The 27,868-nt window shown below is 34.9% G+C and overlaps 1 protein-coding gene across 3 annotated transcripts; it reads left to right on the forward strand.

The window, feature by feature from the left end:
- Nucleotides 1-362: 362 nt before the first annotated feature.
- SNX16 (sorting nexin 16) lies at nucleotides 363-27,868 on the forward strand (the record flags this gene model as incomplete). Of its 3 annotated transcripts, XM_080693646.1 has the most annotated exons (8): nucleotides 363-510; nucleotides 598-737; nucleotides 8,361-8,447; nucleotides 15,526-15,674; nucleotides 21,653-21,722; nucleotides 25,999-26,135; nucleotides 26,962-27,081; nucleotides 27,772-27,868. In XM_080693646.1, the coding sequence occupies 8 exons, from the start codon at nucleotides 363-365 to the stop codon at nucleotides 27,866-27,868; spliced, it is 948 nt and encodes a 315-aa protein (XP_080549772.1). The 3 variants fall into 3 exon arrangements, with proteins under 3 accessions (XP_080549772.1, XP_080549771.1, XP_080549773.1); XM_080693645.1 differs by having other exon boundaries at nucleotides 363-737; XM_080693647.1 differs by lacking the exon at nucleotides 8,361-8,447 and having other exon boundaries at nucleotides 363-737.

Genomic DNA, 27,868 nt, shown 5'->3' on the forward strand with positions numbered 1-27,868 from the left:
ATCAAGTCAGATTAAAGTGAACATTATAGAAATCCTTTGCCAGAAAATAAAGGGAAGAAAAAAAGATAACATGTAATGTAGTGGTCAAGAACAGGAGTTTTGCTCTCTTTACAAATGAGAGTCCTTAGAGGTAACAGAGAATAGGAGGTGTGTGTTTATTCCAAATAAAATAATGCCACAAAATTAAAAAGAACATTTGTTTTCTTTGGGATCCTGCTCTAGATTTAAGACTAATCTTTCAATATGTCCTTCTCATTTTTAGGTAGTGAATTCCTAAGAAGAAAATAATGGATTGCATATTAGTTGTTCTCTAAGTGTTCAGTTTCAACAGCGTACAGGTTTGTGGCAAAGGCCAAAAGAAGATGGCAACTCCTTATGTCCCAGTCCCTATGCCCATAGGAAACTCTGCTTCCAGTTTTACAACCAACAGAAATCACAGGAGTTCTTCATTTGGCAGTATCTCAACAAGCTCAAGCTCCTCCAAAGGCCAATTAGAAGACTCAAATATGGGTAATTTTAAACAGACAAGTGGTCCTGACCAGATGGAGAGCACTTCATCTGTCTGTAGCAGTCCTCTCATTAGGACTAAATTTACAGGTACAGATTCATCAATTGAATATTCTACTAGACCAAGAGAAACTGAAGAACAAAGTCCTGAAACAGCAAATTGGGAAGATCGACCATCTACACCTACTATACTGGGTTATGAGGTGATGGAAGAAAGAGCCAAGTTTACTGTAAGTGTTGATTTCTGATATATACCAGGAGAATGTAAAAGATTGACTCACCCATGTATTTAAACTAGTATTGATTAAACCTGTACCTACAATTTTTTGAACATTTATGGTTTTCACACCACAAAATTCTGTCATGCTCTCATGAACTTTTACATTAATGAATTTTCAAAAACCAGACACACCTATGTAACTGATATATAGATCAATGAATAGACCATCACCATCATCATAAAAGCTCCACATTCTCTCTGCTAGTCTGTACCCACTGACCTGACAGTTTTTCTGTTAGCTTAGATTAGCTTTACCTATTTATTTTTGTACTTTATGTAAGTGGAATTGGGTGTGTGTTCTTTTGGATTTTCTTTCTCTTCTTCAACATCAAGTTTGTAAGACTTATCGTTGATCTTGGATGAGTTGTAACTAGCACCTTTTGTTAATACAGATAGTATTCCTTTATAAAAATATACAAAAAAATTTTTTAGGCTCGTTCAGAACAGGGTCTTGATAAGTTGCTGAGTCTGTCCTTAAACCTACACTCATCCTGTTTCATGACTAAAGAATTTAAATTTTGTTTTGGCAATTTAGATATCCCCATGAAATATCTGTTCAGAATTTTTGTTCTTTTTTTCTTTTGAGAAGTGTTCTCCATATTTTTTTCTGTTTTTTCTTTTCTTTTCTTTTTTCTTTTCTTTTTTCTTTTTTTCTTTTGCGGGTCTGGGGATGGAACCCAGGGGCATTCGACCTCTGAGCTAGCTACACCCCCTGCCCTATTTTTTATTGTTTATTTTGAAACTGGGTCTCACTGAGTTGCAGAGGGCCTCACTAAGTAGCTGAGACTGTCCGCGAACCACGATCCTCCAGGTCTCAGCCTCCCGAATGCTGGGATTACAAGCGTGCGCCACCATGCCCGGCCCATTTTGATTTGTAGTTTTCTTTGTATTCTGGACATAGTCCTTTTCAAATTCATGCATTATTCCTGTCCTTCTCTCACTCTGTTCTTTGACTTCTCGATTCCTTAATAATACATTTGACAAAAGTCCTTAATTTAAATATAGTCCAATTTACTAGTATTTTCTTTTATGGCTAGCACTTTTTTGAAATCTTTGCCTACTCCAAGGTTACAAAGATACTGTCCCATGTTTTCTTCTAAAATCTGTTTTTGTTGGGCCTTTAATTATTATTATTTTTTTTTATGGTACTGGGGCTGGAACCCAGGGGCATTCTACCTCCAAGCTACACCCCAGCCCTATTTTTTATTCTTTGTTTTGAAACAGGGTCTCACTGAGTTGCAGAGGGCCTCACTAAGTATCTGAGGCTATCCTCCAACAGCGATCCTCCTGTCTCAGCCTCCCAAATGCTGGGATTACAAGCGTGTGCCACCATGTCCAACTGGGCCCTTAAAATTTCAGATCTGCAAACCATTTGGAATTGACTTTTGTTCATGGTGTGAAATAACGGTCAAGTTGGAGTTTTTTTCCCCAAAAAAATCAATAAATCAGGCTTTTATTTTAGAAAATACTCTTGTTCTTCTGCATCTAGTTTTACCTGTGTCATAAATCATGTGACCATAAATGTATGAGTCTGCTTTTGTGTTCCATTTTTCCATCCTTTATCAATTCAACGTCTTAAACTTTATAATCGTTCTTGATACCCAGTAGTTTCATACTCTAGCTTTGTTATTTTTCTAGATTGCCTTAGCATTCGGCCCTTTGCATTGATCTAGGGAGAAATGACATCTTAAAATACTGAGTCTTCAAACCTCTGAACCTAAACCATTTACTTAATTCTTTAATTTCTTTTAATAGTGTTTTTTAGATTCCATATACAGGCCTTTTCTCTTGTGCATAGATTAATTCCAAGATATGCTTGATGTTCTTGTAAGAATAATTCTTTGTTTTTTTCATTACTGTTTTAGATTTTTTTCTTTTTTGGGTATTAGGGTTTGAACCCAAGGCATTCTACCTCCAAGCTATATCCCCGGCCCTTTTTATTTTTTATTTTGAAACAAGGGTCTTGCTAAATTGCTGAGAGTCTTAAGTTGCTGAGGCTGGCCTCAAACCTTTCATCCTCTGTCTCAGCCTCCCAAGTCCTGGGTTTACAGGTGTGTGCCACCATGTTCTGCTACTAATTTATTTTGATTTTACATGCTTATGTACATTGACCTGTGTATGTTTATGTATCCATCAGTCTTGCTAAACTCACTTATTAGATAAATTTGGAAGTTTTCTTGCTGTAGAGTTTTTATGTTTACTTCAGTGTTTCATATTATAAATTTATGTCAGGATGGGAGGACTCTCCAGAAAAAATATTAACAGTTTATAAAGAGACGGTCTCGATTGATCATAAGACTAGTGATATCATGACAAATTTTCATGGAATTCTCTCTTTTTGAGAGCAGTTTTAGAAACTGCCGTGCACTGATTGCTCGTTTCCTTACATTGACTTAACTTATGAAAGAATGGGTGTTCATTGAGTTGACAGTGTGAATGTTTGTCCCCGCAAAATTCATATGTTGAAACCTAACTTCCAAGATGATAATATTAAGAAGTTAAGAAGTGGGGCTTTTGGGAGATGATTATGTCCTGGGGAAGTAGGAATTAATCCTCTGATAAAAAGAGGCCTTGCAAGCTGGGTGTGGTGGCGCAAGCTTATAATCCTAGTACTTGGGAGGCTGAGTCATGAGGATCACTGTTTCTCGACAGCCTCAGCTCCTTAGTGAGGCTCTCCACAACTTAGTGAGACCCAATTTCAAAATAAATAATAAAAGAAGCCAGGTGTGGTGGTGCACACTTGTAATCCCAGCATTCAGGAGGCTGAGGCTGGAGGATCAATCGCAGTTTGTGGACAGCGTCAGCTACTTAGTGAAGCCCTCTGCAACTCAGTGAGACCCGGTTTCAAAATAAAGAAGAAAAAATAGGGCTAGGGGTGTGGCTCGGAGGTAGAATGCCCCTGGGTTCCATCCCCAGTACCAAAAAAAAAGAAAAAGAGGCCTTGTGTGTCCTCCATGTCTGCCATGGGTCATAGCTATAAGACACCATCAGAACCAGTACGTGGGCCCTTGCCGGGCACCAAATCGGGTATCATCTTGATCTGGAACATCCCAGCCTTTAGAACTGTGAGAAGTTAGTTTCTGCTATTCATCTGCTACCCAGTTTTGTTAATAGCAGCCCAAATGGACCAGGTGGTGATCTGTGTGAATGTGCAAATTTGTAGCCAAATTTAAGGCAGTGGTACCGAATATCTTTTTTTATAGTCTTTCATGATACTGCAGAGGAAGAAGGAAATGACAGAGTGAAGTTAGTCAATATTCAGTTATTCACTGACTCGGCATGTTTTGATGAGTATGTGCCAGACACTGTTGCTGGTAACAGTGGTATACCAACTTGAATTTATAAATGGATGAGCAATGATAAGTAAGTAAAAAAAGACTACTGGGATGTCACATGATGATACACGCTTTAAAGAGAAATAAAAGAAAAAAGAGAGGGAATTCCTCAGAAATTGGGGTAGGGATTTAAATAATGTCAGTCACCACCTCATAGAAGAATGTACTACTAGCAGGAGTGAGCCATGAGACTGGGGGAAAGAGCTTTTCACACAGATGAGACAACTACCAAGACCCTTGTCTGGTGGCAAAGTAAGCAACATGAAGAGGTACAGGAAATGAGGTAACTAGAAAGGCAGGGGAATATAGCACATGGATTACTTGCAGTGTGTAGGCTGTTGGAAGGACTTTGGATTTTACTCTCTATAAGATGGGGATCTTTGAAAAGGTGTTTTTTTGTTGTTGTTACTGTATTTTTTGTGATGCCAGGAATTTGCTAGGTAAGTGCTCCACCACTAAGCCATAGCTCTTTGAAAAGGTTTTCTTTTTTGTTTTGTTTTGTTTTGTTTTATTTTGGTGGTACTGGGGTTCCTGGAAGCCCTTCTACCTCCGGGCTACACTCCCAGACCCATTTTTACATTTTTATTTGGAAACAGGGTCTCCTAAGCCAGCGCGTGCGGCTGGCTTCGAACCTGCGCGATCCTCTTGTCTCTGCCTCCCAAGCACAGGGATTACAAGTGTGCACCACCACGCCCGGCTGAAAAGGTTTTTAAAAAAAGAATCATATGATCTGACCTAACATTTTAAAAGATGCATTCTGGTTGCTCAATTAATTGAGACTAAATTGTCCAGGGAAGAGTAGAAGCAGGAAGCAGTTAAGTTCTGGCAATGATTCAAGGGAGGTGTGCTAGTGACACAGACTACGTTGGTGGAGAAGCTATCAGATTCTGGGTCTATTTCAGTGCTAGAGTCAGTAGTATTTCTTAACAATTTGGAAGTGGGACCTGAAAGTTTTGAGCCTAAACAATGAGATGGGTAGGGTTGCCATATAATTAGTTGGCAGGTTTCAAAAGGACGACCAGGATTTGATTTTGGACATGCTAGATGTATGATGTCTACTGGACAAAATATGGAGATGTCAGGTGTATGTGTGAAGGCATATACACACAAAGATACATATATAAATACACATACCAAAATTATTGTGTGTGTGTGTGTGTGTGTGTGTGTGTGTGTGTGTGTGTGACTTGAGTTTAGGGGAAATTTCTGAGCTGGAAATAAGTTTACAAGCCTTAGATTTCCAAAATAATTTCTTAAGATCTAATAATATGTAGAGTCACAAGTCTTTGAAAGGGGTGTTTAAAAATAAAAATTAGAACCGGGCATGGTGGCGCACACTTGTAATCCCAGCATTTGAGAGGCTGAGACGGGAGGATCACAGTTCGCAGACAGCCTCAGCTACTTAATGAGGCCCTCCACAACTTAGTGAGACCCTGTTTCAAAATAAAGAATAAAAAAATAGGGCAGGGGGTAGCTCGGAGGTCAAATGCCTCTAGGTTCCATCCCCACACCCATAAATAAATAAATAAATAAATAAATAAATAAATAAATAAATAAATAAATAAGATTAACTTGAATGGGTGGTCTTTAGGATTGGAAAGGAGACCTAAGAGCTTCTTCAATTTGTACTATTTTGTTTTTTGCTCTGGGTATTAATAACATGGGTATGTTCACTTTGTGAAAATATATCAGGTTGTGTGCTTCTGATTTGTATAATTTCTGTATATATTTTATAATTCAGTGTATGTTCAGTCTATATTCAATGTATGTTCCTTCATATGTTGTGATTCAATTAAAAATCCAAACAAGGACTGCATCAAAAAATAGTATATAGTATACACTAGGTTAAGTAATAGCAGTTTTTAGAACATAGAGAAGGGAAGGTTTAGTACTCTACATGAGGTTTTTGGTTAAAGTACTACTTCAACAAATAGAAAGGCAGAAAGAGAGCTTTCAAGAACACAGTACTGCAGAAAGAATGAAAGAAAGAAAGAACAAAAAAAAAGAAAGAAAGAAAAGAGACACAAAGTCTGTATTTTGTCTCAGAAAAGTAAGAGTGTTCAGAAGCCACTGTGGAGAATAGCTTAGTTGAAGAATAGGGGTAGTATTTTCTGAAACAGGAAAATAAAGTTAATATAGATTATTTGTAGCTAAATCCAGTTTTCATATGAAGTTGACTTTTATCATTCATTAGTCATTCAAACTCAATGAATTGTAGCTGGGAATTTGACTCAGTGGTACGGTGCTTGTTTAGCAGGCATGAGACCCTGGATTTGAGCCCAGCATTAGAAAAAAAGAAAAAGTTCTGAATGAATGAGTGACTCCTAAAAATATTATTTCTTTTGGATTACCATTATGACTTCTTAGATCCACTTTCTATAGCCTCTAAAGGATATCCAAGTAACCTTATTCTTCACCCTTACATCTTAAAAAAGTAAATTATTTCAAAGCCAGAGGATTCACTCTTAACCAGCTTGCTGTTTCTCCCATTAAAAGCTGAAAACAGACTATATTGGAGAAAAATTAATTGGTAAGGATGGTTCACAGTCCATTGTCTCTAGAGCAGCTCTGTTCAATAGATGTATAATGTGAACCACTAATGAATCACATTTGTCATTTTAGATTTTCTAGTAACCATCTTAAAAAAAAAACTAAAAAGAAGCAGGTGAAGTTATTTTAGTAAGGTATTTTAATCAACTAATATGTCCAAAATTACTTATCTAAATATGTAATCAGTATAAACTATTTTAATAAAAAATGTTTACAGCTGGGCGTGGTGGCGCACACTTGTAATCCCCGCTTGGGAGGCGGAGACAGGAGGATCGCACAGGTTCGAGGCCAGTTTCTCTGGCTTTAGAGACCCTGTTACCAAATAAAAATATAAAAATAGGTCTGGGAGTATAGCCCGGAGATAGAAGGGCTTCCAGGGACCCCAGTACCACCAAAAAAAAAAAAAATTTACATCTTTTTTCATACTAAGTCCTTGAAATCCTGTGTGTGATTTGTACTCGAGAGTACATACCAACTTAGAGTAGTCACATTTCAAGTGATCAATAGCTTTATGTGGCTAAAGTGCAGCTCTAGAGCTATAATTGAAAATTGTTGCACAGACGACTTCAAAAAAAAAAAAAGAAAGTCCTCTTATTAAGAGTTTCACTCATTTAATAGAAATCAAGTACCCATATGTTAGCTTAAAATAGAGCCCTACACCAAACTGTTAGGAGATCTTTTTCTGAGATTCTGTCATAAATAACACTTTCTTATGATAAATTTTAAAATTGTATTAAAAACATAGAATCTATGTGGTACATGCCTGTAATCCTAGTACCTGGGAGGCTGAGACAGGAGGATCACAGCTTTGAGGCAATCCTGCAATCAACTTATCAAGACCTGTTTTAAAGTAAAACATAAAATAAGATTGGGATATAGATGAGCAGGAAACTGCCCCTCAGTTCAATCCCCAGTTATCACAAGAAGAAAAAAAAGAATCTGCGTTGTTCCAATTATGTTCTTTTTAAAATATATTGACTTATCTCTACCAAATTTTTCTATTCAGTATCCTACATAACATGATTATAGAAATGCCAACTTTTATCTAACATGAGTATTTTTTATATTTCAGGTTTACATTTCAGCTTTGAAGATTAAAACAATATTGAATTTATTTGACAACTTGATAGATACTGGGTTTAAAAATTAAATTACTTGTATAAGACAAAAGTGGCTATTTTTATAGTTTCTTCAAACATGATTGGTTTTTTTATCATTTTCAAATACATTGGCATAAAACATTTTGTCATATTCATATTACTTTAAAATTTTGCTTTAAGCCAGGCGTGGTAGCGCACGCTTGTAATCCCCACGCTTGGGAGGCTGAAACAGGAGGATCGCACGGGTTCAAAGCCAGCCTCAGCTACTTAGTGAGGCTCTCAGCAACTTAGTGAGACCCTGTTTCCAAATAAAAAATATAAAAAAAGGTGTGGGAGTATAGCCCAGAGGTAGAAAGCCTCTGGGTTCCACCCCCAGTACCACCAAAAAAAAATTTTTTTTTGCTTTAGTGCCTCCATTTATTATCCATACATTTGTTGATCTAAATTATTTCTGATATTTTGCATAATAATTGTTATAGTTTGGGTTATTAAGTATAAGTTTTTCAAATATTTGAATATCTTTACTTTTTTATATCTATTTCTCTGTCTCTCTGTCTCTTTCTCTCTGTCTCTCTTATCTCTCTCTAGGTATATAAAATACTAGTAAAGAAAAACCCAGAAGAAAGCTGGGTAGTTTTCAGAAGATACACTGACTTCTCTAGGCTTAATGACAAAGTAAGTACTTTAATCCTAAACTCCCTTTTCAGTTGTGAATTATTTATCTGTTCCTCACATTTTATTTATTATGTTTGTTTCTTTTTTCTTATTGAGTCAAGTCAGAGCATTGCTAGTTCATAAGATAATTAAGTGTTTTATTTTAGATTAATAGCCTTAAGTCCCATCTTTACAGCTCATTTTTATAAAAAAACAATTATTTTTAGTTTAAAATATGAAACTTTTAACATTAAATATATAAAATGGTGTGATATTTTAAGTTTGAGAAATAACAATATAATAGTATCACATATAAAATTATATAACAAGAGAGTGAACAAAACAGTACTTTAACATAGTGAATTAGTTTTCTGTTGTTGTCTAAGATGAACACAAACCTTGCTACTTAAAGTAACAGTCATTATTATTTAGTGGTTTGAGTGAGTTCTGCTGGGTTTGATTTTTAGGATCAATCAAGCTTTTGGCTGCACTGGACTCTTATCTGGAGTCTCTAGGGAAGAATCTGCTTCCAAGCTCATTCAGGTTGTTGGCAGAGTTTAGTTTCTTGAAGTTGTAGGCTCAAGGTTCCTGTTTCCTTGCTGGCTGTCAGCCAGAGATAATTCTTACCTCACAGAGACTGTTCATTCTTTGTGCTTCTTCAAAGCCAGCAATGATTGGCCAAGTCTTTGTTTTTTGTTTTCTTTCTTTCTTTTTTTTTTTTTTTTTTTTTGTTGTTGTTGTTGTTGTAGTACTGGTGATGGAACCCAAGGCATTCTACCTCTGAGCTACATTCCCAGCCCTATTTTTTATTCTTTATTTTGAAACTGGGTCTCACTGAGTTGCAAAGGGCCTCACTAAGTTAGCTGAGGCTGGCCGCTAACCTTCAGGGAAGCTTCAGCCTCCCAAATGCTGGGATTACAAAGGTGTGCCACCACACCCATCTGTCTTTGTGTTTTGAATCTCTCCAACTTTCCTTTTCTGACGTAAGCCAAAGAAAACACTCTAAAGGTTTCTAAGGATGCCTGCCTACATGATGTCCCTATCTTAAGGTAAATTAATTCATAGCCTTAATTACAGCTACAAAACTCCTTTTGTTATATTAAAAACAAAATCAAAGAAGCAAAACCCAGAGGCCAGGGTCATGAAGCCATCTAGAATGCTGCCTTCTGCACATACAAAAGAAGATGATGATTAACCTCAATATGTTAAGAACTTTCTAAAGTAAGATTAAAAAGCAAACCCAAAAGAAAAAGAACATAGCAAATGATGAACAAGGTAAAAGAATTATAAACAATAAATCTGAAAATGTTTACTATCACAAGTACTCCAAGAAAAGAAAAATAAGAAACCAACCATTTTTTACCTGTCAGAATGACAGTCATTTAAATATGTTATCCAGTATTGGAAGTGCAGCTCTTCCTAGAGGACAACCATTAAGTTTTGCCTAATTTTGACACAGTAATCACTTTTCTTGGATTTATTCTATATAAATAAATACTCATGAATATAGAAAAGATTTAGCTCTAAGGATACTTAGCATATTTATAGTGATTTCTTTCTATTACATTTTGTTTTTTATAATTAGAAATTAGAAACAACCTAAATTCTAATGGTGAGGGATAAAGCAAATTATAGTTAGAATGTAATAAAGAAAGCCAAAGCTATCCACAGAACTTGAAGAAATTTAGATGAGGCAAGTGGGGGGGATGGCAATTTGGAAGTCAAGAGAAAGACCATTTTTCTGGCAAAAGTAAGTGGTTTGTGTTGTTTTTAAGAAGCCAAGTAAGAAGACCTAAAAACATCCAGAATTTACTCCCCAGTTGGACAGGGGTGTAATAGAGAAAGCTTTATTGTCCCTGTTCTTTCTCATTTGCCACCTTCCCTTTCCTCTTTTCTTGGACTACTTACAACTTATGAAATTACTCTATTCTTATAGTATTTGGTGCTAGGAATCCTCATTTATGTGACTTTGCAGCTTTCCAGCTGCCAAAAAGTTTCTGCTCCTCTGCAAACTTCAGTTTAAATGAAAAAGCAAGATATACAATGCTAAATTACTTTAATTTTTTATTAAATTGTGTTTACAATGCCCTTTTATAGTATAGGCTAATCATCCCTAATCCAAAATACTCCAAAATTCAACTTTTTAAGTGTTGATGTAATACCACAAGTGAAAAATTCCACACTACCTCTGTGACAGGTCTCAGCCAAAACCTAGGCCTGCTAAAAACCCTGTATAAAATTACTTTCAGGTATATATATGGTACATTTGAGACAAAAATAAATTTTGTGTTTTGACATGGGTCCCATCCCCCAGATACCTAGTTTTATTCATATCTATATGCAAATATTCCAAACCTTGGGGAAAAATCTGATGTCTGAAACATTTCTGATCTTAAGCATTTTGGATAAGGGATATTCAGCATATATGACAAAATACTTATTTCTAATGTATTTCTACCATTTACTTGAATTTTATTTACTATCCCTGAGTTTCATTCATTACACTGATGAATTAAAAACCTGTAATTCTGTACTTTTATTGATTGTTAAATGACTAAATAATAAGAAAATGAAAGCAGTTCAAACTTAGCTTTCTTATAAAATTGTTATTTTTCTCATTTAGACTCATTCTAAATAGCTTCAACTTACAGCTAATTAATCCTTCATTACTTACTATTTTTCTCTTCAGTGTTCAACTGTTACTATCTACTTCTCTTTCTCTCTCTAGATTGGCCTTTCTTGCTAAAATGTTTCTTATCTTAGGCAAGCTGAGATATAGATGATTTTAACATTTTCAAGAAGTATGTTAATAGAATTTAATTTAAAAGTATGATCTCCTTGTTCTCTGAGTTGGGCAGTTTATATTATTAGTGAATGTCTATGTTAGTCTTACATTGTAGAACCGCTTATCTTCTGAAGATATGTTCCAAGACCCCCAGCAGATGCCTGACACTGCTGATAATACCAAACCCCATGTATACTGGTTTTTCTATTGTGTTCATACCTATGATAGTTTTATAAAATTGGCACCATAAGAAATTAACAATAACTAAGAATAGAAAAAGTATGACAATATACAGTGAATACAAGTTATATAAAAGTGGTGTTTCTCTCAAAATATCTCATTATACTCTTCTCATCCTTCTTATGATGTGAGACGAAAATAAGGCAAAGTTAATGACATAGGCATTATTATGTAGCATTGAGTCATTACATGAACACAAGCAGTACTCCTGTTAGCCAGGAGGACTACCAAGTGACTTAATGGGCCAGGCAGGTGGCTTATACAGTGTGTTGGACAGAGAGATGATTCACACCCCACTAGAGCAAGATGGCACAAGATTGCAACATGCTACTCAGAACGGCACACAATTTAAAATTTACAAATTGTTTATATATGGGATTTTTTATTTAATATTTTTGGACCACAGTTGACTATAAAAAATTGACATGAAAAACAAAACTGCAGATAAATGAAGACTGCAGTAGATAACAGAAAGAGTTCTACCTACCACTGTCTTTTTACTAACAGGATTAAAAAATGACGACCACTATCAGGCACACAAGTTTAAATGGAAATCATTATGTTTATTATTGTTAAAAATAAAAAAAATCCTGGGGAGTGGTGAGTTGGCCCGGGCCACCCTCCCCCCTCATGCCATTTTGGCATGGGGCTGTAACTATTTTCTGTATTTCTATCTTTTTAATAAACTTCTTTAAATCTTCAAAAATAAAAATAAAATAAAAAATCTTGAGATCTTTTATCAGATCAATCATGAAATATTTATGAAGTATATAACTTTAATTCAGCATCAGCCTAGGAATTTTGGATAATACAGAAGCCATACACATATAAATCTCAGTGTACATTTCTCAGTTATTTATAACTGTGAAGAAAAACAGCTAATTGATGATACAGAACTTACTAAACATAGTTCAAAAAACAATGGTTAGAAAGTTTCCTGTGGAATATTGTTCTTTTTATTTTTCCTTTTTTTTTTTTTTTTTTTAATTCCCTGGTATATAGTCAGCTTCAGCGTCACTGAGGGTTTGCTAAGCACCTCTGCTGAGGAAGTCAGAGGGCAGAGTCATGCCCGGGTTTTGGAACGTGCAGCATGGGTCTCGGTGGAGGCAGCGGGCAGGTTGTAGAGTAGACTGGCCAGTGCCTTGATAGAAATATGGCCATGAGAAGTGGATATTTCTATAAATTCTACTTCATAATTTCGTATTTCCTACTTAGCAGTAAGTCAAAGCAGAACATTTCTGGTAAAATGAGTGTTTTCAGTCTGGGCAGCAGAGCATACGGAGGCAAGGAGTACGACATTAACAGCTCATTGTCAAGACAAACCAACTTCATCTGAGTAGCAGGGCAGGCTCACGTAGTCCTCACGTTTAATCTTTACATTAAGAAGAAGTCCAGGAGTAGCCCTCAACATGTCTGTCTCCCGAGTCATTGCAAAGTCCTTAACTATCAACCCTCAGTGTATATGGCTCAGAAGTGGCACACCAAGGTTGCCTGTCTGTCTTTCTGGGGTTTTTTTTTCCATTTCTTTCTTGCATCTTGCTTCTTCTATCCAGGTCTTCCTCTTTCTTGATTTACTCAGTTTTGTAACTGTTGCCTTTTTCTATCAAAAAAGGAAAAAACATGTATTGGACATAGATGACATTTAAATTGTAAAGCTTAAAAACATTTTATTTCCTCATCACCTTTGCTACTTTATTTTTATTGTAGACATATTAAATAACAAATCTCCAAGGCCAAAAATATGTCTTGAAATCAAATCTGGGTTTTTAGTTATTATCCAAGTTACTTTCTAGTTTTGTTGGTTTTTTTTCACATATTTATAGAAATAAAGAATGTGTATAATATTTTACTTTTTTATGTGACATTTTACCCTGTGCATTTTTTCTTTTGCTAGTCATTTTTCATAGCTATGATATGTAATTTTAAATAAAGAAATATGAATGTACACAAATTCATTCATCCATTTATTAAATATACAGTGTTGACTGCTTTACATAGCAGGCACAATGCTAGACATTGAGGATATAACTATGAATGAAATGTAACAATTGCAGTATAGTAAAATGTTTTTCAGTCTGCACTGTACAGTTCCCTGGAAAACGTTAAAGTTACAGTACCCAGGTCATACTACACCTAATTAAATCTTAATTGATTAGAGGCAGAACACATTCATTGATATGTTTTAAAATTCCGTGAGTAATTCCAGTGTACAGCTAAAGTTTAGAATCACTAATCTAGTAAGAAAAGCCAAAGTTAAATAAGTACTATTTACCTTGTGATAAATATCATTAGAAGACTGGTAATGTGTTAGAGAATGTCTTTCCTAAAAATGGCCACAGGAATGTGTTCAGTCTCATGCTCTTCTAGAACTTGCCACTGCCTACCAATAGGTAGAATCCATTTCTCCCCATGATCCTGAATAGCTCTGTGACTATTTGAACTATTAGACAATTGAAAATAATGCTATGTGACTTTTGAGGCTCCGTCATAAGAAGTACACAGTTTCAACCTGGCTTTCTCGCTTGGGATGCTCCCTTCTGAAGCTTAGCTTCCATGCTGTGAGAAAGTCCAGGACATCTAGAGAGGCCATTGTTGGACCTGTATTGTTAGACCTGTGACTGACAGTCCCAACAAAGGTAGGGCCTAAAGCCAGTATCATACTGAGTGAGTGAACTGTATGTGATTCCAGCTCCTAACTTTCAGATCTTCCAGCTATGGCTCCAATTCACTGCAGAACAGAGATATCGTCTTCACTATACCTGATATGAATTACTGGCCCCCAATCCAAGAGTTTAATAAATAGTTGGTTTTTACCATTAAGTTTTAAGATAATGTGTTATGCAGTTAAAGTAACTCAAACAGAATATGTAAAGGCAGGCTGGACCTGGTTTTGAAAGTTGGGAAAGTCTTCTCTAAGAAAATTTAAGCCAAATGTTCAAAATGTATCATAAGCTAACGCTTGAAAGTTAAAACTAAAAACATACAAAAAAGAAAATCTTTACAGCCTGTAAATGAGCAAACTTTTTCTATGATCTAAAAACCATATACCTTGAAAGGTAAAAATGAATGAGTTAGATAACATTAAAATTTAAAACATCTCGCCGGGCATGGTGGCGCATGCTTGTAATCCCCGCGCTTGGGAGGCGGAGACAGGAGGATCGCGCAGGTTCGAAGCCAGCCACACTGGCTTACGAGACCCTGTTTCCAAATTAAAAAGTATAAAAAATAGGTCTGGGAGTGTAACCCGAGGCAGAGGGGTTTCCAGGAAACCCAGTACCACCCAAAAAAAAAAAAAAATTAAAACATCTCTCATAATAAGACTTAAAATGAAAAATCAAGCCATAGTCTAGAGAAAAATACTTTTAGTGCATGTGTCTGACAGAGGACTCCTGTGCAGACTATGTAAAGGAATATTACAAGTTAATAAAAAAGGCAATCTAGTTTTTTGCAACAGGGACGGATTTTCAAGAGACTTGAATAGATAATTTATCAGAGAATATATGTAAGTGGAAATAAGCAGATAAGAGGGTATTTCATGTTCCTTATCAAGAGAAAAATACATCTTATAGTAACAATAAAATACTACTACACATCCACTGGAATGGCTAACATTAATTACTACCACACTGCTGGGCGTGGTGGCGCACGTTTGTAATTCCCACGCTTGGGAGGCATAGGCAGGAGGATCACGCAGGTTTGGAGCCAGCCTCGCTGGCTTAAGAGACCCTGTTTCCAAATAAAAAATATATATATAAAATAGGTCTGGGAGTGTAGCCCGGAGGTAGAAGGGCTTCCTGGAACCCCAGTACCACCAAATAAATAAATACTACTACATACACACTTTTGAAATAGCTAACATTAAAAAAATGGACAGAGCCAGGTTTTGGCAATAAATGTGGAGCAGCTAGAACTCCTATATACATAGGATTGGTAGGAATCAAGAAGTAGGGCATTATAATCTTGGCTGAATTTAATTGTGTTAAGTTTATTTCATGACTAACTTCACATAGTGAACAGGATAGACGTTATAGAATTGATGTAATTGAGTAAAACGTGGTCTTTTTTCTCTTTCAGTTAAAAGAGATGTTTCCAGGCTTCCGCTTAGCACTTCCACCAAAACGCTGGTTTAAAGATAACTACAATGCCGACTTTTTAGAAGATAGACAATTAGGATTACAAGCCTTTCTTCAAAATTTAGTAGCTCACAAGGACATTGCTAACTGGTATGTAACAAATTAAAATAAATTATGAAAGCATTCCAATGACTTGCTTAAACTGAAGAATAAATCCAAGACCTTAGTTACTTAAGTACATAATATAGAAAAGAAACATTTACTTACGAGATTTTCTTGCTTTCTTTCAATTAAGGATTTTATTTGACATTTCATCTTCATTAAATCTTTTACAAAGTCAGTAAAGTGAAAAATTCAGTGTACCCTATACTCAAGACACCCAGCTGTAAACTATAATATTAATATTTAGCACTTTTGTAGTCATTTAAGTAAAATGGCTCACATATTAGTCAATTTTTATTAATATGACACTATATAATTTGTGACTAATGTTTTCCAAAGTAATACATAAGTATGAAGATTGTGAGGTTGAGTTAATTTTATTTAGGTTAAGTGAAAATATCAAAAAATATTAAAAGGTAGGATTTTTCTTCTGAAAATATTCCTAACAAATAAATTGCTTAAAATAATTCAATACTAGGTATATATCTCATCTGGGGACTTACAGTATCAGTTAAATTAGACCTACTCTGAAGAAAAGCAGAACATTTACAATACAGAGCATATTTTATATGCCTGTAACTGGCATTTTTCATGTAAACATGGAGAACATTTTACCTGTTTTCTCAGTCTGTCTTTATATCATCTTGTATAATATGTAAGACACACAGTCATTTTTTAATGTATGCTATCTAATCTTAATGGCTTTTCAAGATCCCTCCCCATCTTCCCTCTTTCCAGGCCCCTTCTCTCTACTCCAGATGTAATATGCAGCTGCCTTCTTGATATCTCCCTCAGATAATCTCAGAAGTTATCTCAAACCTAGAACAAAAGCATAGTCTCCAGGCTGATTTCCTACAGTTTTCAGCAGCAGCATCTACCCAGATCTGCAAATCCTCCTTGACACATTCCTCACTACCCTTTATCCCTTCCTTTCTGTTTTAGGTCCCACTCAAACTGTCTGCTTTTCTCATCCCACCATCACCACCCTAGTCTAAGCATGGGTTTCTCCCTTAATTACTGTGGAAACCTTACTGTTTGCTGATCTTCCTCATCCGCTCTTATTTCTGTAGCCTGTTAGCTCAGGATGAGCTCTTGTGATTCTGTCTGATAAGTTCTTCTGGTTTCTCCCAACCTGTGTGGGTTTTTTTATTCCCCTTCATCTTCCATTCTCAGTACATCTGTCATATTCTTTTTTATCCTCCCCAAATCACCTTGTTCCTTCCCATGCACCCCTTTCCCAGTTAACTCAACATCCTTCAGATTTCAACAGACTTTCTGTTTTTAGGTAACTGGTCTTCCTCACTGACCCTTCACCCATCACCACTGAAGACTAGGTTGCTCTGTTTTCAGCGTCTCTGCCAGCCCTTCTCCACTGATTCATTAAAATCAGTGTAATAATTTGCTTTGTTTGCACTTCCAACAATGATATTTTTGAGATTACATCCCCTCTCCCTTTAGTACTTTCCTTCTATAATATTCTATAAAAAATAGGTGGTTGGCCGGGCGTGGTGGCGCACGCTTGTAATCCCCGTGCTTGGGAGGCAGAGACAGGAGGATCGCGCAGGTTCAAAGCCAGCCGCGCGCGCTGGCTTAGGAGACCCTGTTTCCAAATAAAAATGTTAAAATAGGTCTGGGAGTGTAGCCCGGAGGTAGAAGGGCTTCCAGGAACCCCAGTACCACCAAAAAAAAAATAATAATAATAGGTGGCTGGTTTTCAGTATGTCAAGAACTGAATTACTACAGTGACTCACTATCTAGATTTCCAATCACCATGGTACAACATGCCAAGATTTTTACTTTCTTTTCATTCTAAATTCAAACAATTGTTTCATAAGCTAGTTTACAACACAAAAGCTTGATTATATCTTAATTTGTAGAAGAAGAGTAGAAGATTCTTTCATTTTATAATGAACAAGGAACAGGGGATATCCCGAGACAAAAGGGGTGAAGACAAATTCCAGCACTTCTTTATGAAAACAGAAAACATTAGTTAGTTGTACATTACCTGTTGTGATGGATGCCTGTTAGCATCCTGTAAACGATCACTGTCTTATATGTCCAATTATAATCACCTGATTTTAGCTTTTTGCTGATAGTGATTATTTTGTGATTGTTTGCTGGCTTCCTCTCTGATAATCCCTCACCTTACAACACAGATATTTCTAAACCTTCAAGTTGGCTGAGCGCTTGCTGCTACACAACTGGCAGCTCTTACTGTTACAACTACTCCAACTGTAACAAGGCAGAAGTGGAAGCAAAAAAAAAAGTAAAAGGACATTATAGACTGTTAGTTTTAATGTTTTAAGGGAATATTGTTTTCAGGTACATTTAGAAAATACAAAGTAAAAAAATAATTAATACTTCTACTGATATTTTAAGAATTTACTAGAGATTTTTTCTGTTTAAAAAGTATTTAGGGCATACTATATGAAATGTATGACTATATGGAGATGAATTAGGTGCTGATCTTGTTTTCAAAAATCCTGACTTAGAAGTAGAAATACCCCTCCAAAATGATAATAGGTAGAAGTAGATCTCAGTTTTAAAATAGACTTTTTTTGGACATGCTATCCAAGTAACAAGAGGAATACAATGATATAGAATCTTCCCTTTGAACTTATAATTGTCCAATTTTTCTCTTAAGATAGGTTTCCCTACTTCCCTGATGTTTTTATTATCTATTTATTGTCAGTCAAATAAAAGCAGAAATTAGATCAGAACAGAGATTAGGAGGCTATTCAACCTATCAGTGAACAACTTAAAAAAAGTAGAGTTCTTTTTTTATAAGAATGATTTCCATTTGTTCCATGTACAATTTAATATAAATATTTTGGTGTTTACATGTAATTAGAAATCACTTGACTTATTTGTAAAACATGAATTAATGTTGTATAGAAAATCACCAAACACAATCATGACTTATATAAACAATAAATATTTATTGAATCTATAAAATCTTAAAAATAAAAATATTTATTGAATCCAGTCAATGATTTCCAAGTGGCAATGAGAGTTCCTTTCCTAAGGATTAAAAAAAAAAAAATGTGTAGGAATTTCTGTGTTTGCCCTCCTCTTGGATGGGAATATAGTTTGAGGGAATTGACCTCTTCCTCTACCGACTAAGTCCTGTTGAATCAGAAGGGCATATATACTTCTTTATGCACTCATCTTTTCCTCGCAGCAGCAGTCCTGTAATTAGAGTTATTGTGAGGAGATCTGGGTATAAACCTGTAAGAAAATGACTCACACCGGGTTGTCATATAAATAAAAGTATTAGACAAGACCCCTCTGTATTCTTCTTTGCATTTTCCTTTCTGGATTAAATGCTATCCTCAGTGGTTTCATCCACACTTTTGTTTTCTCAAGTTCAAGATCAACTTATTTCCTGTGGTTTGTTTTTAACTAATAGTAGGTATTTCAGTATAAATAATGGGTGAATAGAATTATGATACCTATACCAGCAGACTGGTACCCTGCCCTACTCTGTACTGTTAAACCAATTGCAGTATCCTAAACGCCACAATTAAAAATGGATTGTGACAAGTTGGATGTATTTACAAAGTAGCAGCCTGCAAAGAGAAAGAAAATGAACCAAAACATAAAAGAACTTAAAGATAGGAGTATATATTTGCATTCCAAAAACAGATTTAAGGGTCACCTCCGCCGCTTGCATTGTGTGACATCAGGCAAGTTATTTTACCTCTCTGAACTTTGATATCATTTGCAAGTTAGAGATATAATGCCTATCTTAATCTCATGATTGTTGGAAAATTAAGTAAAATCTTGAGTATTGCACAATGTTAGTATATTAGTATTGACTCCTCGGGATATAAGGTTAGAGGAAATATAATATCCTTTTTCTTTTCTGTGTGTGTGGTACTAGGAATCAAGCCCAGAGTCATTCTACCTCTGAGCTATACCCCCAGCTTTATTTTTTATTTTTTATTTTGAAATAGCATCTCACTAGGTTGCTGAGGGGCCTCGATAAATTGACTGAGAACTTGTGATCCTCCGGTCTCCGCCTCACAAGCACTGGAATTACAGGAGGCCTGTGCCACCCCCCGGCTTGTAATAATATTCTTGATGTATGGCTAGTGTTTTGTGAAAAGAACTAAGGTTTACTCTGATTTTCCCCCTTCCCTCCCAGAAAAACAGAACTAAGACTCATAAATAGAAGCCACCTGGAGGGAAAACTGTCAGCAATGTTTATATATGGGATGGTTAATATAAAAACCAAAGCAGTATAGCATCCCTTATATTCAGCAGTATTTAGGTATACTCTTGGCTATATCTGTAAAAAGGATAAAAAGCATACCAAGGATGGTTCAACTAGATCACACTTAAGATATCTTGTATATCTTACTCAATTATTATGAATACTTAAGTTTTTTTCTGTTTCCCTGAGTATGTGTCCTTTTTTATTTATATTGTTATGGTGTGGGGTTTTTTGGGGGGAGGGGTCTGGGAATGGAACTCAGGTCATTGGACCTCCAAGCTACACCCCTTGCCCTGTTTTTTATTCTTACTTTGAAACAAGGTCTCAATAAGTTGCAGAGGGCCTCACTAAGTAGCTGAGGCTGTCTGCAAACCTTGATCCTCTGGTCTCAGCCTCCTGAATCCTGGGATTACAAGTGTGCACCACCACGCCCGGCTATTGTTAAGGTTTTGTGATCCAAAGTCTGGTTTTCTGCATGCCACATCACCACATCTTTTTTGTTTTTGTGACCTTCTGCATTATTTTCTTAACATAAATTCTATATATATATTGGTTTTTTTGGGGGAAAAGATTTCACTAAAAATTCCATTCATCTCTTTATAAGCATTCCATCATCATGAAACAGTCTGCCCCAATCTGAAACCAGAAAGCTCCATTCCCTTTTCAACATAGATTGACATCTCTTTTATGTAGTATATCAAGTATGTCTTTTCTTTTTGAAAAAAAAATAAATAAATAAAGCTTGCACATTTTCTTTACTTGCATATAGAGCTGTCTCTTAGTTTAAAAAATTGCTTATTAGAGGGGTAGAAGTAATTTTGTAAGAAATTTTTGTTATCTAACTTCTTAAACTATTTTTGGTGATTGAAAAGTATAAGCAAAACATTAACATTATTTTAAAATATTTGGAGCCAGGCGTGGTGGCACACACCTATATCCCATTACTTGGGATTCTGAGAAGTGAATCACAGATTGGAAGCCAGCTATGGCAACTTAGCAAGGCTTTCAGCAACTTCATAAGACCCTATTCTTAATAATAATAATAATAATAATAATAATAATAATAATAATAATTAATAATAATAATAGGGCTGGGGATGTAGCTTGAAGGTAGACTGCCCCTGAATTCCATCCCCAGCAACACAGACACACACATTGGTATTTCAGAGATGGGATGTTCAGTATTCTCTGTTAAACTCTGGGGAAGATATTTAAGTAAATTAATGTAATAAACATGGCAAAGACAAACCTTTAAGTTGTTTCAGAATAAATTCTTTTCAGTTACTTTAGAAGCATTCACCAAAGGAAAAATGAGTATAATAGTATAAATTAAAATGTTATATATTCATAACAGTGTAATGACTTTTTTAGATTAGTTGAGACTAATATTACTTTGAAAGTCATAAAGAGACTATTTACTACTTAGGTTGGCGTTCTTTACCATTATTCTGAACTGAATAATGGTAAAGACATAAAGATATAGGACATAAAATTCAGTTTTATGTCCTATAGTTTTTATGCAGCAATTTGTGATTTTATAAGATCTTAGTGCCTTAAATCTTTGTATCTTCTACAGGTTGATATTTGTATTTAGTTATTTAAGAAACATAACCAACTTGCTTGTGTTGGTATATCAGTAAAACCAATTTGGTTAAAATACTGTATAGCTTCAAAGTAACTTCAGCTTTTTGCTATCTTTTGTAAACTTATTTGTTCCCTAGCTAATTTTTTTTTTTTAACTTTTGAAAAGCCTTGCAGTGAGAGAATTTCTTTGTCTGGATGATCCACCGGGTCCATTTGATAGCCTAGAAGAAAGCAGGGTAAGTGCTGTATTATATATCAAAGGAAAGAGGAACAAATAATACAGTACAATAATTACATTGTTCTTGAACAGATTAGCAAACAGCAAAATATTATCATTTCAGACTATTATAGTTTTGCACAGAAGGTTTTTAGTATTTGACTCAAAAGTTTCTTTCATTGAACTATATGGACCTAGTTCAGTGGAAAAATAAAGATTCATACATGTCATATAGTCAATAAATATCTAAGATTCTGCCTTCTTTATTTCTACTGTTTCAAAAAACAATTGAGAATCTAGTTTTACTATGCTTAATATTGTTTATATGCTGAGTTATCTTCCATCTAAATATCAAGTAAAGAACCTGCAGCTAAAGCAAATTTAAAACTTATCGTCAGAGGTGGAAGTGATTGTCTTGTTATCAATTCAGCTCATGCTTAATGCTACTCAAATTACATTAATTGACGTGTTAAAGTGGCCTATTTCTTGAAGCAGTAGGCTAGATTCACAAAGCAGATTTGGTAATAATAGATTAGTTCGGATTTTATTCAAGCTCTTCCCCCAAATGCTTAATGGTGTTTAAATGGAACAGATTTAATTGGTAGGTTCACAGTGTTTTCAATTAAACTGAGACAGTTCTTTGTGTTAGCGTGAATGCCATACCTTTTTAAAAACAGCTCCATTGAAGTAAAGTCTTAATCCATAAAATGTATCTGTTTACTATTTGTTATTCTATTATAAATGTAAAGTATAATAATTGTAGTGCCACCATCATCATATCTAGGTTTAGAATATTCCCATCACCTCAAAAAAAAAAAATTCCTACAAGCCATTTCACAATCAGTCTGCAGTTTCAGCCTAATGCCACCTCTACTCTGCTTTTAATCTATACCGATTTGCTTTTCTGGATATGCCATATGCAGAATCGTATAGTATGCATGGATGTAGGTATGTACATATAATATATACAGTATATGTAGTCTTTTGCAGCTATTGTTATTTTGTTATCTTTGTAACTGAATTGTTTTCCATTGTGTTTACTTACCAGATTTTGTGTATTTGGTTGTCATTTGAAGGATATTTGCATTGTTTCCAGCATAGAGCTACTATGACAAATGCTAAGAGCAGTGTCAGGGAGCACTGTGTGGACATGTTTGCATTCCTCTTGAGTTGATCCCTAGGAGGAGAATTATTTGGTCATATAGCAAGAGTATGTTTAACTGCTTAAAGAAACTGGTAAACCGTTTTCTAAAGTGGTTATAGTATATTGCATTTCCACTAGGAGTACAGGAATATCAATTTCTCCATATCCTTTGAGACATGTGATACTATGTCTTTGTTTTGTCTTCAAATATTTATTTGAATAATAAATATAAAGAAATTCTGAGCTAGCTCTTTTCTTTCAAAATAAAATATGCAGTGACCTTATGAGATAAATATCTTTACTCTGCAGGCTTTCTGAAGCACCCTCTTATTTAAAGGAAAATTCCAAAATGACTTATTAATCTACCTTCTTGGAGTATAAAATTAAACTAACTCAAAGGATAATGAATCCTCAACCTAGTAAACCTTGTCTCTAACCTACTCTCCTAATGGTATATTAAAGGCTGTCATTTCTATCCTTTCCTGAATCTTGAGTAAAAGAGGGTATTAAGCCAAGGGCCATAAATTTAGTCTACCTTCTTTTAGGAAAATTCACATCTATTATTTGTATTGAGATAATATAATTTGAAGAAAAGAGGTGTTAATATTACTAGTGGTAGTAATTAGCTTATAATTATAAGTGAAAATTTAACAATTTTAAGAAATGAATTATGACTACAAATAATAAAAGCTAAGATCCTTAAAGCTTCTATTCTCTCCTTAAGTTCCAAACTTCAGTTATTCTGAAGGTTAAGAATTTAGGTTTTTTGTTTGTTTGTTTGTTTGTTTGTTTGTTTTAAAATTTGAGAAACAGAAATGCAAATGAAGACTGTAGTCTAGCTGGGTGTGGTAGCACACACTTTTAATCTCAGTCTTGGGAGACTGAGACAGGAGGATTACAGGTTCAAAGCCACCTTCAGCAACTTAGCAAGACCTTGTTTCCAAATAAGAAGTAAAATAGGTCTGGGGTGTAGCCCATAGATAGAAAGCCCCTGGGTTCCATCCCTAATACCACACAGACACAAAGAATGCAATCTGAATTATAAGCAATGAAAATGGTTTTTTTAGTAGCTTCTGTTGTCAGATTTTCAGTAATGATAGAGAGATTTGGTTCCTATCTCAAAAGAAAATTATATACATGACAGATTTTTCTTAAATATTATTAGATAATACAGTTTTGTTTTTATTGTTTTCTAGGATTGAAACAATTTTTGTGGTCTCATTAATATGAGTAAATAGTCCTATCAACATAGTTTCTAGTGACTATTCTAAAACACAGTTTCCTAATCTTATACACATCTTCCCTAATAGATTATCCCCTTGGTGGGATGGTTTGTAATCATAGAATAAACCCATGGATTTTCCTATTACTCTGTATCTTCACTAGTACTTAGTACTGTCAACTTTTTAAATTTACCTAGTTGTCTTAATTATCAGCTGGCTTAGTAAACTTGTATATTTAGTAGCAGTTTGGGAATTTCCTGTTTCCATCCTTTGTCTTAGTCTCGGATTTTTATTCTTCTCTATACCCAGAGCATACAGCTATTCTCCTAATTTTTTTTTCCCAGTAGGCTTAAACTTTTGCTTTTCACATTCAGGTTCTTTAAGTGGCTTACATTTTTCTGTATGGATGACCATTCGTTCTAACAACATTTATTGAAATCTTCATTCTTCCCTCACTAGTTGGAACTCTTCTTCAATCATAAATCATTCATTATGACTGCTGTGGCCCTTCAGTTCTGTGTCAGCAGTCTCTTTTCTAACCTTTTGCCAGTTCTATACCATGTTAATTACTGTAACTTCACAGATAACCTTAGTATCTCTCAGAGCAGGGGTTTTCTTTCTTATTCTTTAAAATTGGCTATTTATTCTTTCATATGACTTCAGAATCAACTGATGAGTTTCTTAAAACTCCTGTTAGCATACACTTACTGATTCATTTTGAAAAGGATTATCTTTATGGTACTGGATCTATCAGTAGATCTTTGCTTATTTATCCTTTTAAAGACACCAATAAAGGTTTAATTGTTTTCCTTAAACTTTTAGGAAAGCCATATGATTTGTTCTTATCATTTTATTACCATAAGCAAAATGATGCCATAATTGGTATTTGTATTACATTTTAAATTATTATAGTTGCATTGTTGATTTTTATGTATTTTATATGTCACTTCCTTGCTGATGTCTCCTCAGTCTGTAGGTTTTCTATATAGTCAGTCATTTCCCTATAACATTAACAGTCGTGTTTTTCCCTTCCTAATCCATAATAACTTTCATTTCATTTCCCTATGTCATTATGCTAGCTAGAATCTTTGCAGCTAAATCGAAGCCATTATGATAGGCATACTTTTCCTTTCTACCTAACTTTAAGAGAAGTAATTGTGTGTGTGTGGTTTTTTTGAATGTGGATCATATTGAAATTGGCATGCATTCAGACGTGCTTGGTGCCCTCGCCCACCTTCCACTTTCCCTTACCCCCAACAGTGAGTGTCCAGGTTGACCATGCTACGCTCATACTTTTACACATATTCAAATGTAGCTCTTCCATTCATTCGAATGTAGCTCCTCCATTAATCAGACTTCTTCCTCTCCTACTCTTCCATTTCTGCTTTGCTGAGGTTTCCCCTCCATTATCGGAGTTAGCTGTGGTGTTTTCTATAAACTGTTGGTAGTGTTGAATTATTTTTTTCTTATTGTTTTTGTTTTTAGGTCAAGAAAGCTATCTTCTATCACCAGTTTGTTAAGTTGTATAGTGTGTGTGTGTGTGTGTGTGTGTGTGTGTGTGTGAGAGAGAGAGAGAGAGAGAGAGAGAGAGAGAGAGAGAGAGAGAAAGAGAAATGATTTTGTTTACATCTATAAAGATGATTGTGTGAGTCCTTTTTTTTTACTCCAATGTTAGTGTGGTCAATTACATTCATAAATTTTCAAATAATAAAAAATACTCATTTCTGAGGTTAACTCATAAATTTAGCAAGCTTAGCTAAGGGTCTAAGAGCCAGCATAGCACTGCTCTAAAGAGATGTGTGTAGAGAAAAACATCATTCGAGTTTGTATAAATATTATTTTGGTTATCTATGTTCCTTGACTCTTTAATAGTGCTACTAAGAAAGACACTCTGTCAGCAAGTTATTTTTTCCTCTGCATTTTTCAAGGCTTTCTGTGAAACTTTGGAAGAGACAAATTACCATTTACAGAAAGAACTACTTGAAAAACAAAAAGAACTGGAATCACTGAAAAAACTGCTCAATGAGAAGCAAGTTCACATAGACACGTTAGAGAACAGAATCAGGTATGCTGCGATACTTGCGTTTGTAGACTGACTAAATCCCTAATACTCTGGGCTACCTGCCCATTATATTTTAATATGGCTTTTCTTTTGAGTCTGAAAGTTGCAGAATTTGGGCCTTCTTCCTTGTAAATTGGGAAAATTCTCTTTTGATTTAACTTAGGAAGCTAAACCTTTGAAGAATGAGAAACATCAGGAAAATTAACCTCCAGCTGTTCAACAAAGATGAACATTATTCACTGTCACTTGTCTAAGTGGCATCTTTGTTTCTAAGTATACATGCCAACTTTTCATATGTGAAAGCTCTAGCTCACCTTCTCATCAGCCTATATCGAATTTGATGCTAAAAATACTTTTAAATTAATTAGAGCTACTAATTTCTCTGTTGACTCTCCTGATGAGCAATTTATTAGCCATGTGATTTCACTGGACATAACAGCTTAAGATTACTAAAGATACATGTATCGAGATGGTGACTCTAGCACACGCCTGTAATCCTAGTACTCAGGAGGCTGAAACTGGAGGAGCACAGGTGCAAGGCCCGTCTCAACACTTTAGCAAGACCTCAGTAACTGAGCAAGACCCTCTTTCAAAATAAAAATAAAAGGGCTGGTGATGTAGCTCAGAGGTAGAATGTCCCTGGGCTCAATACCCAGTATCCACCCCTTAAAAAAGATTATATATATATATATAAGATTATATATATATAAGATTATATATATATATGTATATGTATGTATATGTATATGTATGTATGTATATATTCACAATTAACATATGCTTGTTTTGTTCATAAAAAATAACCTTTTGCTGTGTCACTTATTTTTAGAACACTGTCTTTAGAACCTGAAGAATCATTGTATGTGTCAGGAACACAAGGTGGTGAGATCCTAAGAGTGCAGTCCTCTGCACTCGAGGTTGATCAAGATTTTGTGGGTGAAGAATCTAGGTATGTAATACTTAGTTTATGATGGCCCAGTGACAAGTAATTAGAAAGAATTTATTCTAAGACTCTTATTCTCTATGAACTCAGTATTACTGTATCATAAATTTGCTGAGCAAACAGAAAACATAGTTCAGGGTTCTCCTAAAAACTGTGTCTTTGGGCTCAACTTGTGGGTTTTATTTTTATTTTGAAGCTGTGTCTGATTTACTGGGCCCTGGCCAAGTTAATCCATTGGTTTGTAAATCTTGACAAATTACTTTAATCTCTCTGGATATCACCCTTTTTCCATTCAAAAAGTAGAATACAATAATAGCAGCCACCATACCTACCTAAGAGGAATGATGAAAAGATAATATATATGAAGTCATAGAATTTTTATTCCATATAAATCCAAAGAAATTGGTAATACTTTAGTGGTAATGGCTAAACTATAATTATGAGAACAAATTTTTTATGTTGTAAAGGTAACTACCTATTAGATTTTTATTGGTAAATGGTAGTTGAAAGGGCTGAGTTTATGTAACTCTAAAAGTGTTACAACTACAACCTAAATATGTTAATTTCTAATTGAATATTTGCTTACATTTATACTAAATATTTAAATAGTATTTCCATATGATAAAAGATTTTTAAGGTAATAAAATGAAATACCATGAATCAAATTCCTTTATTGATTTTTTTTTTCTTTTGCAGAGCTGATAAAAAGCCACACTTAAATTTTAGCCAACGTGAAAATGCAATCTCAGAGATAGAAGTAGCAGAACTGGCATATAATGCTGAAGAAGACTAA

The sequence above is a fragment of the Muscardinus avellanarius genome (assembly GCF_963383645.1).
Source record: "Muscardinus avellanarius genome assembly, chromosome: 4".
Taxonomy (NCBI): Eukaryota; Metazoa; Chordata; class Mammalia; order Rodentia; family Gliridae; genus Muscardinus; species Muscardinus avellanarius.